The sequence below is a fragment of the Mastomys coucha genome, unplaced genomic scaffold (assembly GCF_008632895.1).
Source record: "Mastomys coucha isolate ucsf_1 unplaced genomic scaffold, UCSF_Mcou_1 pScaffold14, whole genome shotgun sequence".
Classification (NCBI taxonomy): Eukaryota; Metazoa; Chordata; class Mammalia; order Rodentia; family Muridae; genus Mastomys; species Mastomys coucha.
In genome coordinates, this window is record NW_022196896.1 from 131,702,380 (window position 1) to 131,716,403 (window position 14,024).

At 42.9% G+C, this 14,024-nt stretch overlaps 1 protein-coding gene across 7 annotated transcripts in view; it reads right to left on the reverse strand.

Moving 5' to 3' along the window:
• Nucleotides 1–14,024, reverse strand: part of Ptprm (protein tyrosine phosphatase receptor type M) — a 705,361-nt gene that overhangs the window by 366,414 nt on the left and 324,923 nt on the right. For all 7 annotated transcript variants that reach the window (XM_031368638.1, XM_031368643.1, XM_031368642.1 and 4 more), the window contains 2 exons: nt 13,504–13,678; nt 8,092–8,385 (listed from right to left, as the gene is read on the reverse strand). In XM_031368638.1, coding sequence (XP_031224498.1) covers nt 8,092–8,385; nt 13,504–13,678 — 469 coding nt within the window. The remainder of the gene's footprint in view (nt 1–8,091; nt 8,386–13,503; nt 13,679–14,024) is intronic.

Genomic DNA, 14,024 nt, shown 5'->3' on the forward strand with positions numbered 1-14,024 from the left:
TATATATATATATATATATATATATATATATATATATCCATCCCAAGGACACGAGCTCAGCTTTCTTCCATCTCACCAATTATCACTGTTGTTTTGTTAGTTGATCATCATTTCTTAACTTCTGGGGAGAGTTATTAGCAAGTCACTTAACCACAGTTAGCCAATAACTAGGATATGTAAACAGTGACATCCTCAAATGAAACACCCACAATGTCTGCTGTGCTCCAATGTCATCAGCCATTTTACTTTTTCCAGTACCTATTACTAACTAGCCTGGGGCACAAAGGATGCTCCTAATTCTAACAATATGCTCTAGCAGAGATCACAAACTACACTCTCTCCTATTTAACCGGATGCCGAAATGCTTCTAGCTCTCTGAAGTTATCCAACCGTGGCTCAACTATAGATCTGGGAAATAACTGGGTATAAAAAATTACCATGAAGCCAGCTCTTAACTATTTGTCTTTGAAAATGTAACTCATGCAGGTAGGACAGTATATTATTCATAAAGAACCTTATAGTTAAGGATAGATCCTGATCTTAACCGGATATTAAGGACATATTTCTGACCCACTGGGTCAGGTATTGGTATCCCTGTGTGAGGATGAGAAAGTGAGTGGGAGGAGAGGGACTGAGGGACTGGACGTGCTCCTGTAGAGAGCCTATGCCCGTACTTGGAAGTAACTGTCATAGGCACAAAAGGCCAACACCCTGGAGAGATGTTACCCATGACCTGTGCAGAGATCTGACCCAGTGATGGCAATGTATCCACAAGCCATGGGAAGGAGGGTGGACAGAGGTGGGGGTCAAGCTAATTACAGTTTCATGAGTGTCATCATGACGTGGTAGAACAGAGCGGAACACACCATAGACACCGAAACACAGGGATTGGCTAAAGTGAATGGGTTTCCATGAGGAGAGATGTTATGTGTCACAAATTTGTAATGCTTAGCTCTAGGCAACCCTAATGGAGCCATGCATCAAGACAGAAGATAAAAAGGGAACAGGATGTAGACCCCAGTGATAAATATTTACAAAGTGTGTGAGGCCCAGTGTTCAATGTCCAGTGTCACAGAGACAAAAAAGTTAGATGGTTAAGATAGCAGTGCACTTTGATTGAACGGTTGCTATAGTGACGGTGCTGCTCTAGGCACCGGCTCTGCATCCGAAGGCAATAGCTATGCAGTAACACTATAGGATATAGGTAACACGGTTATCGACAGGCTTTGTTGCTGCATAGAGCACATGGGCATTCCTGTGACTCCAGGTCAGAGCCACCAATTCAGACCCAGGCTGATGATAACTGGTGAGGTTGGCTGTAGTCAGAGGTCCACTCTCACTGTGGGGTCACCACAGAGTGGCATACTGACACAAAATTCAGGTAGCAAAAAAGTAAAAATAAAATAAAATGAAATTCAGGTAGCAATCCCCAGAGTAAGAGACAGCCTTCAAATGCTATCCGCTCATGTGGTCACAATAAAATGTAATGGTAGCAGCCCCACCTCAAGCTTTTGGAAGGTCACCACAGACCTTCACCAGGATTCAGAGCTTAGCAAGTATGATTGATTGGGAAGCTCTCAGGCAAGGATAAAGTCAAAATGAAATTGGAAGATCTTCAGGATCAAAATAGGTGATGGGTCATTTCCCAAGGCAGAGAGCTACAGACAGAGGAACTGCAGAATCTTCAAAGTCAGGCCAGCTCTGTCATGTTGAATGTTGGCCATCACACTCTATGATGTCAGGTTCTAGATAAACAGAACAGCCCTAAGAGACTCCCTACGACACAGCCCCAGCCTGCTGTGTAAGGCACATCATCTTGTCACCGCTTCTCTGCCATCATCCAAGGTTCTGGATCTTGGAGGATCTGCCCTGGGCATCGGGGCCTTTGCTCTGTGTCTTTGAAGATGCAGGGATCAGAAATAAACATTGCCTGTTGGGGGCCCATCCCACACTTTATCAAATGCCATCACCTTCTTATATCCGTGTTTTGTTTTCCTAATACAACCAAAGATTATATACATATATATAATGTATGTACTGTATATATTATATAGAGTTAATTTTTTGAGGTAGGAGGGATGGACAGATTTATAGGCATGGTTCACATACACACAGGGCAGATGGTATTGAAGATCTGTGAGAATTCCAGCCACTGGCCCAGTAGCCTCTTCATATAAGCTTGTTCTACATCTGTTTCTACATTGGTATTCTTGCCCATTTCAACCATGCAAGCAAATGTCTGCCTGTCCCTTGCATTTCTCAGGCAGTTTGATCCCTAGGCTGTTCCAAGGTGCTTCCATGTACTGCTGAGGAAGGCTGCAAGGCTCATGGTCTTAGAGGGTCCCGGACTCCCTTTTCATAAATGCTATTAAGTGCTCACAATCATGTGACTGCCACAGAGGACCCACGTCAAGCTCTCAGTCTGTAATTGAGACACCAGTCTTCTCCCCTTGGTCTCTTTTTCGAGATGTCATGAGGATCTCCAATGGCTTCACCAGTCTAAATTGCACATTTGCTCAAAAGCCTCAGGTCAAGAAAGGGTGAGCTGTCTTGCTTCTTACAGCAAAAAGTCTCGTGACTTCAATTTCTTCACCCACCTAATATGCCTCCTCGCTTATTTCTAACTTCAGCTCCCTCACCTCACACACTTCCTTCTATTTTCTAAGGTCGACTCTCTCAATTGCAGCCTTTTCAAAAACACTGTCTGTCAGTGCTTGCTACACTAGGAACACACACCAGGCAGAGCTTTGCTTTCGGGGGTTGGGAGAGCACAGCAGAAGAGGTTTCTTGTGATGAGACTCCCTCGCTCAGCTGAGGATTGATTCTTTTAGGGACCTGTGTTAGTGTGCAAATACCAGCTGAAAACGGGTTTTCATTTCTTCAGAGGGAATGCCAATCTATTGTAAGAGACACCGTGTCTAACACACCCCACAGAGCTATCAAAAGGCTTCCTGAAAATACACACATGCATTATAGTCAGGGGACACACCCACAGAGATGTGTCAATAGCTGAATGGTCTGGTACAACACCAAGCAGGGAAAAAAAACAGGGCCTGGAATGCTTAGTGGGTCAGGCTGTGATGGGCATGAGAAGGATCAGGTGCCCTCTCCCATCTTAAGGAGAGAGAAATGATATATTGCATGCTCCAAACAGATCTGTGTAAGGCAATGCTCAAGCTCTTCCTTACAGAGCACACTTGGAGGTGGGCAAAGTCTCATGGAGGAGTCTGAATCTGCTGCTAAGGAACAGGCAATCTGCTCTGGATACTTCAGAAAACACAGGTATAACAAGCAACAGTTCCAAAAGCAAGCCCAGTTTTGAGAAATGGTATCAGCAAATATGAAACAGATTCCTTTAGGGTTTATCAAACCCTTGTCCTTCCTTCTCCTACGGTACTGACCTCTCTACTCCTCCCCGGTTATATATCCTGATACTTTCCACATCATATTACATGTATCCTGCTGTTCCTCCCTAACGCCTCCCTCCCCATGGCTCCAGGTTTCTTTGGTCACTGCACGTTGTATGTTCCCCATCTGAGGCTGGGAACTGCAGGTGAGAGAACACGTGGTGTTTGTCTTTCTTGGTCTGCATTACCTCATGCAATAGGATGATTTCTAGCTCCACCCATTTACATGCAAATTTCATCCATTTACATCCAACCTCAGTTGGATAGTGTTCCATTATGTGTATACCCCACAGGCTCATTATCCATTCCTCTGTTGGAGGACATTTAGACTATCTCCATTTCTTAGCAAGTGTGCACAGAGCATCAATGAACATGCCTGAGCGAGCATCTGTGGCATGGGATGCTGAGTCCCTTGGGCCTGTGCCAGAGGTGGTGTAGCTGGTCACATAGTAGTTTTCTTTTGGTGTCTAGAGGGTTCCCTACACTGATGTCCCCAGTGGCTGCCATGAGTTTCCTTCCTGCCAACAGAGAATGGGGGCCTTCATTCACCACACCTGTTTATTGGCCGTAGTTTTGTGATATTAGTCATTCTGACTGAGGTGAAATAAAATCTCCTTGTTGTCTAATTTTCTTCTCTCTGATGGGTAAGGATGATGAGCACTTCTTGATGCAGCTCTTAGCCAGCTTATTTCCTTTGTGAAGCACTCTAGTGAGATCCCTAGTCTTAGGCCAGCATTTATATTTTTAAATTGGGTCATTGGTTTCCCTGACTTTGAGTTGTTTTATATGTTCTGGATATCAATCCTCTGTCACATGCATAGCTGGCAAAGATTCTCTCTCATTCCATGGGATTCTTCTTCCCTCAACTCATGGTTTTCTTAGCTGTATAGAAGCTTTTTAGCTTTATGAGGTCCCAAGTGTAAGTTGGTGGCCTTAAGTCCTTGGTAAATAGAGTCCTGCACACAGAGTCCCTTTCCGCACCTGGTCTTGTAGGGAACTTCCCATGTTTTCCTCTAGCAGTTTTGGTGATTTGGGTTTCAGATTGAAGCCTTTGATCTAATTGCATTTAATTTTTGTGGAGGAAGATGGCTATGTATCTAATCCCACACTTCTGCATGCAGACTTCCCGTTTCCAGGCAGTCTGCTTTTAGCCATTTTATCCCAGAAATGGCTGCATAGACAAAATGGAGGCAATGGCAACACTAATGGCCATGCTAATATGGAAGGAGAAAATGTCCATGGAGTCACACTACTACAAAAAGAACCACAAGAAACTAATGATTACTGGGAAAAGGAGAATTAGTTTCTCTCAGGGATATGACCCAGGTGGGTTATCCATTGCAGAGTGGTCAGCCCTGAAACCATAGACACTCATATAACAAAAGTGGACCTAGTCGTTTATATTTAGATACATGTTACTATTATATATATCATTTACACATATATGTATATATATATTATATATATTAGTGGGTATACATACATCTCAACTTAAGTTGAAAGAGACTGCCAACTTAGGAATGGGAAGGGCATGGGAGAAGTTTGAGGGAGGGGCACTGGAGGAAGGAAAAATCATTATAACTAATAAAAATTATGAAATATGAAATATACAAATGTAAATTCATGTTCCCACCTCTATAAATTATTAAAATATCATCACTTGTACTGCTAAATGCCAGCATCGTCCATGCTATATGAAGCTAACATTTCCATTACGGCATGTGATATGATGGCCATTTCACAGAAGTAGAATAATTTACTAGAGGTAAGTAAGTGACTGGGATGGGGAAGAATTAGGAAACTCCTAGCACCAATGGCCAAGCCTATGGAGGCTCTGGGCTGAACAAATGGATCCTCCTTCAGCACAGGTGCTGGAAGGGGCCGGCTAGAGACAGCTACCACGGATCCAGGTGCAGACCCTGCTAAAGCAGGGCCAACACAGAGCCCACAGCTGAAATCCTAGGAAGAAATGTACCTGTTCTCTTGCCCAATACCAATTACCTTTCTTTTTTATTCTTTCCTGACACAGGGTCTCACTATGTAGTCCTGTCTGGGCGGAATTCACTCTGTACAAGAGGCCCTTCTCAAACTCACAGAGATCTTCGTACCTCTGCCTCTCTCCCAAGCGCCGGGATTAAAAGTGTTCCACCTTTAATTTTTACAGAAAACAATTCCTGTGATTGCTGCCCTTACACAAGTAGGATTATTCAAATTGTAGGTAAAAATCAAAATAGGTGCACTGACATCATGGGACCAAGGAGACAGCTTAATTGTAAAGTGCGTGCCACACAAGCATGAGGCCTCAGGCTGGATCCCCTCACCCACTGAAGAAAACCAGCCACGGTTAAGGGTTCTTGTAGTCTCTCCAGACAGAGATGAAGAGTATCTGCAGCTAAGAGCCAGGCAGCCTGCCCTAATTGGCGAGACCCAGATCCCAGTGAGAGATGCTGTCTCAAAAATAAGGATGGAAAGTTTCTGAGGAAGGCTATCCAAGACTGACTCCATGTGTACACAAACACCCCCACCCCTGAATACCCATAGAAACTACATACACAGCTGTCTACACACACACAACTCCATATACACACACACCTGCATACCCATATAAACTATACACACAGCTGTATATACACACACAACTCCATATACACATAATTGTCTAGGCATACAACTGTGTACATATACACATACCTGCATATCCATATAAACTACACACACAACTGTATATACACACACAACTACATATACACATAACTGCCTAAGCACACAACTGTGTACACACACACACAACTACATATACATACACAACTGTGTACACATACCACAGTGCATACCCCAACATTACACACACACTTTATACGCACGACTGTATACACAGGACTATGTACAGACAACTATGCACACACAACTATGTACATTCAACTGTAAACAATTCAACTATGTACCCATACAACTACACACGTATGCACACATTATTAATTTCTACTATTAGCAGATAGTCAGATGGTACGGTCTTCAGTGGGCTTTTGTGAGGCCATCTGCCTCTAGGATCCCAAAAGACAAGAAAGTCCACAGATTATCCTCAGAATACTTGATAACCCCTTTCCATCATGCATAATATTTAATGTAATGTAAATGCTATGTAAATAGCTGCTATATACAATTGTTGAGGGATTGGTGAGCAGAACCAGTTTACACAGGTTTATCATAGGTATAACTTTTATCTGAATATTTGAGATCCAAGGCTTTTTGATTCTTTGACTGTGGAATCCCATGAAAGTGCCCACCAGCCTTTGGAAACTAAATATTGTCATTTTGGTTTTTCTTTGTTTCTTTGTTTCTTTGTTTCTTTGTTTCTTTCTTTCTTTCTTTCTTTCTTTCTTTCTTTCTTTCTTTCTTTCTTTCTTTCTTTCTCTCTTTCTTTTTTTTTGAGACAGTGTTTGTCTGTGTAGTCCTGGTTGTCCTGGAACTCAATCTGTAGGTCAGGCCAGCCTTGAACTCATAAATCTGCTTGCCTCTGGCCCCTGAGTGCAGGGAGTACCTCACCTTGGGTAATACTGTTTTAACTGACACTATCTAAAATATTAAGTAACCTCATCAAAGTCCATGGGCTCTCAGCACACCATTCAACCCAGACCTCCGTGTGGACATCCAACCATGTCCACTGTGAGGAAACATTCAACCCAGACCTCCGTGTGGATATCCAACCATGTCTACTGTGAGGAAACATTCAACCCAGACCTCTGTGTGGACATCCAACCATGTCCACTGTGAGGAAGCATTCAACCCCGACCTCCGTGTGGACATCCAACCATGTCCACTGTGAGGAAACATTCAACCCAGACCTCCGTGTGGACATCCAACCATGTCTACTGTGAGGAAACATTCAACCCAGACCTCCGTGTGGACATCCAACCATGTCCACTGTGAGGAGACATTCAACCCCGACCTCCGTGTGGACATCCAACCATGTCCACTGTGAGGAGACATTCAACCCAGACCTCCGTGTGGACATCCAACCATGTCCACTGTGAGGAAGCAATGAGCAAGGATTTCTTTCTTCTGATTTTCATAAGCGCTACATTTTCCTGTTCATCAACCTTATTCCGTGTAACTTGCAGAATGGCTTTGACACAATTAATACTTTGTAATCCAAGAGCCCAAGGACTGCATATAGGCTATATAAATCACTCTTTATGTTACAAACAGACTCCCAGTCACTGGCCAGCAGACCTGTCTCACATACCCATCAATAAAGACAGCTTTCAAACTCTATGAGAGAATCTGTCATTCTACTGCATTGCTCTTGGGCAATGAACACATTAACTACAAACAGACTAGAGGGACAGGAAGAAGTGTCTGACCCATTAGCAGCCATCATTGAAGTAGCCATCTTCTGTGAGCCTTAGGGGCCATTCCAGTATCAATCACATGGTACCCAGAGTAAGATGTAAATTCAGAACAGGAAAAGCAGCAGGGGCAAGTTGAGAGAGAGCAGGTCTTGAGGTCATGGGCTCTAATGTTCTGTTTAACCTATAATTCACCTTTAGGAGTATTTTTATCCCCAAAGAGAGTGCAAAAGCAGAGTTGTAGAAAGCTTGCTCTCCAACTGTGGAATGCAAGACGAACAGCAACGCCATGCGAGACCGTGACCCTGGTCAGCGGAATGCCCTCTGGTACTCACCGGCACACTTTGTTCTTGTTCTCAGAGCTGGACCAGGTGATCCAGTGCCACCTTCCCCTGGTCTGGTGAGGAGCACACTGATCTCATACTCTGTGTCTGGATCGAGGTGCCCAATCTTGTAACTTGTGGAATCCACTGGCTGCCGATCATTCCAGCTCCCGCTGGCTGTGCAGTACTCAACCTCGCGGGCCACAATGGGTCCATCCCCATTGATGGAGTTGGCATTGAGCTGTATCCACAGATAGGTTGCCCCGACAGAGGCGAGCTGAGGTGGGGCGATGGGAACAGGCGGTTCTGAAAGCAAACCAGAGACCTTTGCTTTGTATTCAGTTGATAAAGAGTTAGACACACATCCATGATGACGGAGTAGAACACATTATAGAAACCCAGGGACGAACTGATGAGAGAAATTTGTGCTTTTTAATATGCATGTGTATAGTGTTAATGATTTAAACAAGGTTCAATCCTTACCTCTAAAACACTAATGGAGGGGATAGAGAGATGGCTCAGTGATTAAGAACATTTATTATTCTTACAGAGGACCTGGGTTTGATTTCTGGTACTCACTCAGTTGCTTACAACCATCTATAATACCAGTTCCAGGAGATCTAGAGATCTAAGGCTATCTGTTCTTCCATGGTGTATGTATGCACATGCAAGAAAACCACTAACACATGTACAATAAAATGAATCTTAAACAAATAAAAATAACTAAAATCAAAGCTAACTTGAGCTGGGCATCTGTATTCCCAGCTACTTAGGAAACAGGCAGGAAGCTCACTTGAACTTGAAAGTTCAAAACAAATCAAGACAAAACAAGACATGGTCTCAAGGGAGAAAAGGAACAAAAAAGAAGTGGGGATGTGGCCTGTTGACAGAGAGGCTGTCTAACATGTAAAAGGCCCTGGATTCGATCACGGGCACTTCACCGAGGCTTTGCAGTGGTGAATTCCTGGAATTTCGGTGCTCTAAAGCCAGGGGCAAGAGGATCAGAAGTCTATAGGAACCTTCAGAGACTTCAGTAAGTTTGACATTAATCTGGACTATATGAGTTACTATCTTAAACAACAACAACCAAACCAAACCAACCAAACAAAAACACAAACAGCAACAACTAACCCCACCTAGCTTGTTCAATAAGTGGGCCCATAACCACCAGTCTTAGGACACCCTGCATGCAAAAATATTGTACACCAAAGATTGTTTTCTTGTCTCTAAAGTCACGACTGAAGATCCCCTGAGAAGTGTTACTGAAACAGTAGGACATACTCCATTGACAGCCTCTCACTGAGAACCTTCCAACATCCTCAAAGGCATGCGGGTTTTCTACATCATTAAACTGAGTTAGCACATGCCTGTAATGCCAGTCCATGGGATTGATGGAGGCAGGAAGAACAAGAGTTTAAGACTAGCCTTGGGCACTTCGGGAGTTCAAAGCTACTTTGCCTTATGTTTATATTCCCAACCATTTTAAGAACAAGGGAGAAATAGTTTATCACTTCAGAAATCCATTTCTGATGTGACTCAGTTTCTCCCAAAGATGTCATAATGGGTGCATTTAACTGAAGATGTAGATAATAAAGTTTACCACTGCTGTCTATAAGCTTGCTTCCAGTATTGGTTTTACTAAAAGTAGCAAAAAGTACTACAGTAGCCAAGGCTGCTCTGAATCAAACTACAACCAGATCAATACAAGTTGAAGGAACTAACAGCAAACACCCCCTGACCCTGGAGAGTCTCCTGCACTGGGCGGGCTATTTTCCCCTTCCTTGTCTAAGAGGAGGGTTGGTCATTTAACCTATAAATTACCTCCCATCTTATTAGTTAGACGATAGCTGAATGGCCCTCCAGGCACCAAATGAAGGAATTATGCATGTCCTCGACACTGTGAGTGGTACTCCACATGATAGATGAGGTCATGTAAAAAATTATGTATTTGTACTGCAATGGATTGTTATTCAAGAAAACCACAAGATTTCTTGGGTTTTGCTCAGGGGTGTTTTCTACAGGTAGTTTGTGCCTCTTAGTGCTTTTCTTCCTATATCCCTAACCTGCTTATTGCTACTGTTGAAATACTGGCATATACTAACTTGCTTGCTACAACTTCCCCTACCCTCTCACAGAGCAGACATGATCAGTCGATTGCAGCAGTTTCCTACTGACTGAGACCACAGGAAAGCTAGCAACTTGTGAGGCCTGTCCCTGAGATAGGTTGATCCCACTAACCCACACTCTCAAAATAACATTACTTCTTTGTTTTCTCTGTGGACATGGGGTGTCTCTGTTCTCTTCCATGTGATCAAGTCACATTGACTAAAAATCGCTCATTAGAGAAAGTCACACTAAGGCATCATGCTTTAAGTGTGCTTTGATTATGGCTGTGATGGAACACTGTTACAAATGTGATGTAAACAAACTAAAATATTTTTCTCATTGTGTATTCCCTGGAAGCTTTGTGCTTTAAACAGTTCTGACTTAACTTACCATTAATTTGTAACACCAGGCAATTCCTTGAATAAGACATGCAATGTGATTTTTTTTATTTTAATAGTGCAGCCAGAAAAAAAAAATTGTGCAGCCAGCTGTCTTCAGTCAGAAAAAAAAAAGTTAAGCTAAGAATGCATCTATGACAAAAAGTAGGCTGGGATGGAAGAAGAGTTAACTATCCTCATAGCTGAAAACAAGTACTGTGAATTCCCATTCAAGCCAGAGCTGGGTGCAAGGTCACAGGGGTCACGGTCCATCTACTCACTTAGGATAACCTTACTAATATTCTAAAATGAAAACTACTTCAGCACGGCTTTTGCCCAGAGAGTACTTTATACATTAATTCCATATTAGTAAGAGATGCTCATGGGTAAATCAAATGGAAAGTTCACCTAGAACCTAAAAACAGTTGGGGCAGAAATTCAACACAAAAAAATAAGTCAGTATTCGAATTTTGGAAGAAAGAAAATCACAGGAGAAGGAGGGATGGCTATAGAAAAGGGGGGGAATCTCAATCTAAACAAAGTAATAAAAAAAATCTAACTTCTTTCTTTTATATAGGAATTAAACCTATTTTAATTTAACACCTTTTTTTTTCAAAAATGTAACATCATAAACATAGTAGAATCCAGTATATTGTCTCCAATATTTGTGGCAGACCTGGTAGCAAAGGCCTGAATCCCAGTTCCTACAGACATAGAAACTAGTCAACTGCAGGTTCAAATCTAGCCTGAGCAACTGAATGAAGTCTATATGGAAATATGGTTATAGACATATAAACAAGAGGAGACAAATCTTACATCAGGGCCCACCCACAGCAGATGTTGCCAGCCTTGGTACAGTGTGGAGATGCAAAGCAGTGAGTGGTAGTGCATCCTGTCAATCATCCAGGGAACCTATCCTGTGCGGTCCTCAGACAGGCAGAGGTGGTGCGAGAAGCCGAACAAGAGCTCATTCATTGCCTCTACCTGCGGGTTCCCTGGCAGACTAGAATCTTCTCTGACTCTTAACTCCCAACAAATCAACTTTCTCAAGGAAAGTTGGTGCCACATTTGCAATGGATGGGAAGGACAAAACAGGAAGTCTTCACCACGTGGGCCAGTCTCAGGGAAGTAGGGCAGCAACTGTAATTCCTACAAGGGAAAGGGTCATCCCAGAGAAATGCACGGTGATGGAGTGTGAAGGGGAAAAATATAAAGAACATAGAGAGGTGGGGGAGCGGGAAGAGGAATGGAGGGAAAAGAAAGGAGAGAGGGGAAATGAGGAAAAGGAAGAGGGGACCTCAGCTGGGAGTACCCAGGCTATTCCATCCACAATAAGAACTCTATTCCACACTATGGCACCTCGACTCTCTAAAGAGCTTTCACCAGATCAGAGTCTGTGCGATGCCGATGAACTTTAGTTCTGCCGTGAATCTTAAGCTTCAACTCACAATTTCATCCTGGCAGTCTAATTCAAACTTCACTGCACATAAAAATGCACTGTGGCAAAATATATGACTCAAGTAAATATTTAGTGTGTTCTTCCTTCTGCCAGACATCCATCAGTGCTACAGCGACTGATTGTCAAGATAGAGTCACTGATAAGCCAGCATTGTGTCTCTCAAGCTGAGCAAGAGGAGACAGGGATTCTACCACACAGGGACAAGATTTCCAAGCCCCCTGTAGTGTTTATGATGGAGGCTGTACCTAGCCATTCTAGTTCTCTCTGGATGTGGTAGAGGGATGAAGGGTTAAATAAAAGACATGATATTTACCGTTTTAAATTTTGGAAGGGTGGTCCCGCTGTGCAATCCCAAATATAAATTATGGAAATGAAAAGCCCTGTCCTTTCTCCTCCCGATCAGGGCCTGACACCCAGCTTACTGTGCACACCACATGTGTGCACCCTCAGCTTACTGAGACACATGTGTGCTTTCTGCCGTTGAACTTCCCATCGACCCTATCATAGCCCATGTCTGCTTAGCTTGTTCTGCCATGCAAAGCCAGTATTCTTTAAAAATGGCTACAAATTTGCTGTTGAGAGAACTGTCCACCTTGATGTGATCAAGTTTGTGATCCATAGTCAAGAGAGGCAAATATGTGAAAAGAAGGCATAGCCTTGAGGAAGTGGCTTGGTAGTACCACACATGGATCTAATGTTCCATCCCCTACCATTGAAACACTGAAAAATAAAATATGAGACGTTATTAGCCTCCCCCAAGAAAAAAGGGATGCCCTGTCACAGTTGTCTGAAACGCCAGCATGGGGCAACATACAAGATCAAATTATTCTATCTGGGCCCAAGGGTTGCATTAGTATCTTTTGATGGGATAAACTTCTCTGCCTACCGAAAACTGCATTAAATGAGGTAAAGAAAAATTATTTTTGTTCTGTTTTTTTACCTTTCATCTACCCTCCTGTCTTGAATATAATACTCAATTTTCCAGTCACACAGCATATAGGAACGAAGCTTAACTGCGACATTATGAATGCTAAGACACCGCTATCAACAGTGTCCATGATATATCAGGGCTTTTTATACAGACATTGCTTCATTTTATTAACCACCTCGCTATCATAAACACCTGGCCTGGTGAATATTTGCATTTTAAGTGATTTTTCTATCAGAGGAAAAAAAAACTCATTCCTTAAAAAAAGATTATAGGTTGTAATCTGTATTCACAGAGCTGGCAGCAGTCCTGGTTGAGAGCATAGTCACTGCCCTGTGTACTACTAAACCAGTATCAATCATGTGTGTTTTCCGGGAGCATTGCTCACATGCAAAATTTGTACTTAAAATGCAATCCATCACTACAGCCTAACACCAAACCACCGTTCACAGACAGACAGGATAAGTTTGAGCATAAACAAATAATGAGCAAACAACTAGGTAAGCATGTCTATTTTAATAGGCTATGTGGGGGAATAAAAACACATTAAATACCTTTAACTACCAGTTCTGCGTAGTTTGAAATCCCGACACCTCCTTCCGTGCGAATCATGCAGCGGTACTTCCCAGCGTCTCTCTTGGTCGTGTTTACGACGTTAAATGAGGCTATGAATCTTCTGGAACTAGTCACTTTTATCTCCTTCAGAGGAGCGTCTCGGACATCAATTCCCTGTACCAGTGAAAGGACAGAAAGGGGCAATGTCAACGGTCACATCAAGATAATCAGACACCGGATGGCCATTACCAAAGGCACACTCATGCAAATCTTGGTTCGATTATTTACCCCCAAGGGTAGCTGCTCCATAAGAAATAGCAATTCTGACTTCATCAACAAAATGAAGATTGAGGCCTCCAAAATTTAGCGTGTAGAAATGTGTTGTTTGTAACCTTTCCATGTATTAAGTAAAATGAGCTGGACATGGAAGAAAGAAAAATATACAACTTTCCAGTCAGGCAGTGGTGGCACACGCCTTTAATCCCAGCACTTGGGAGGCAGAGGCAGGTGGATTTCTGAG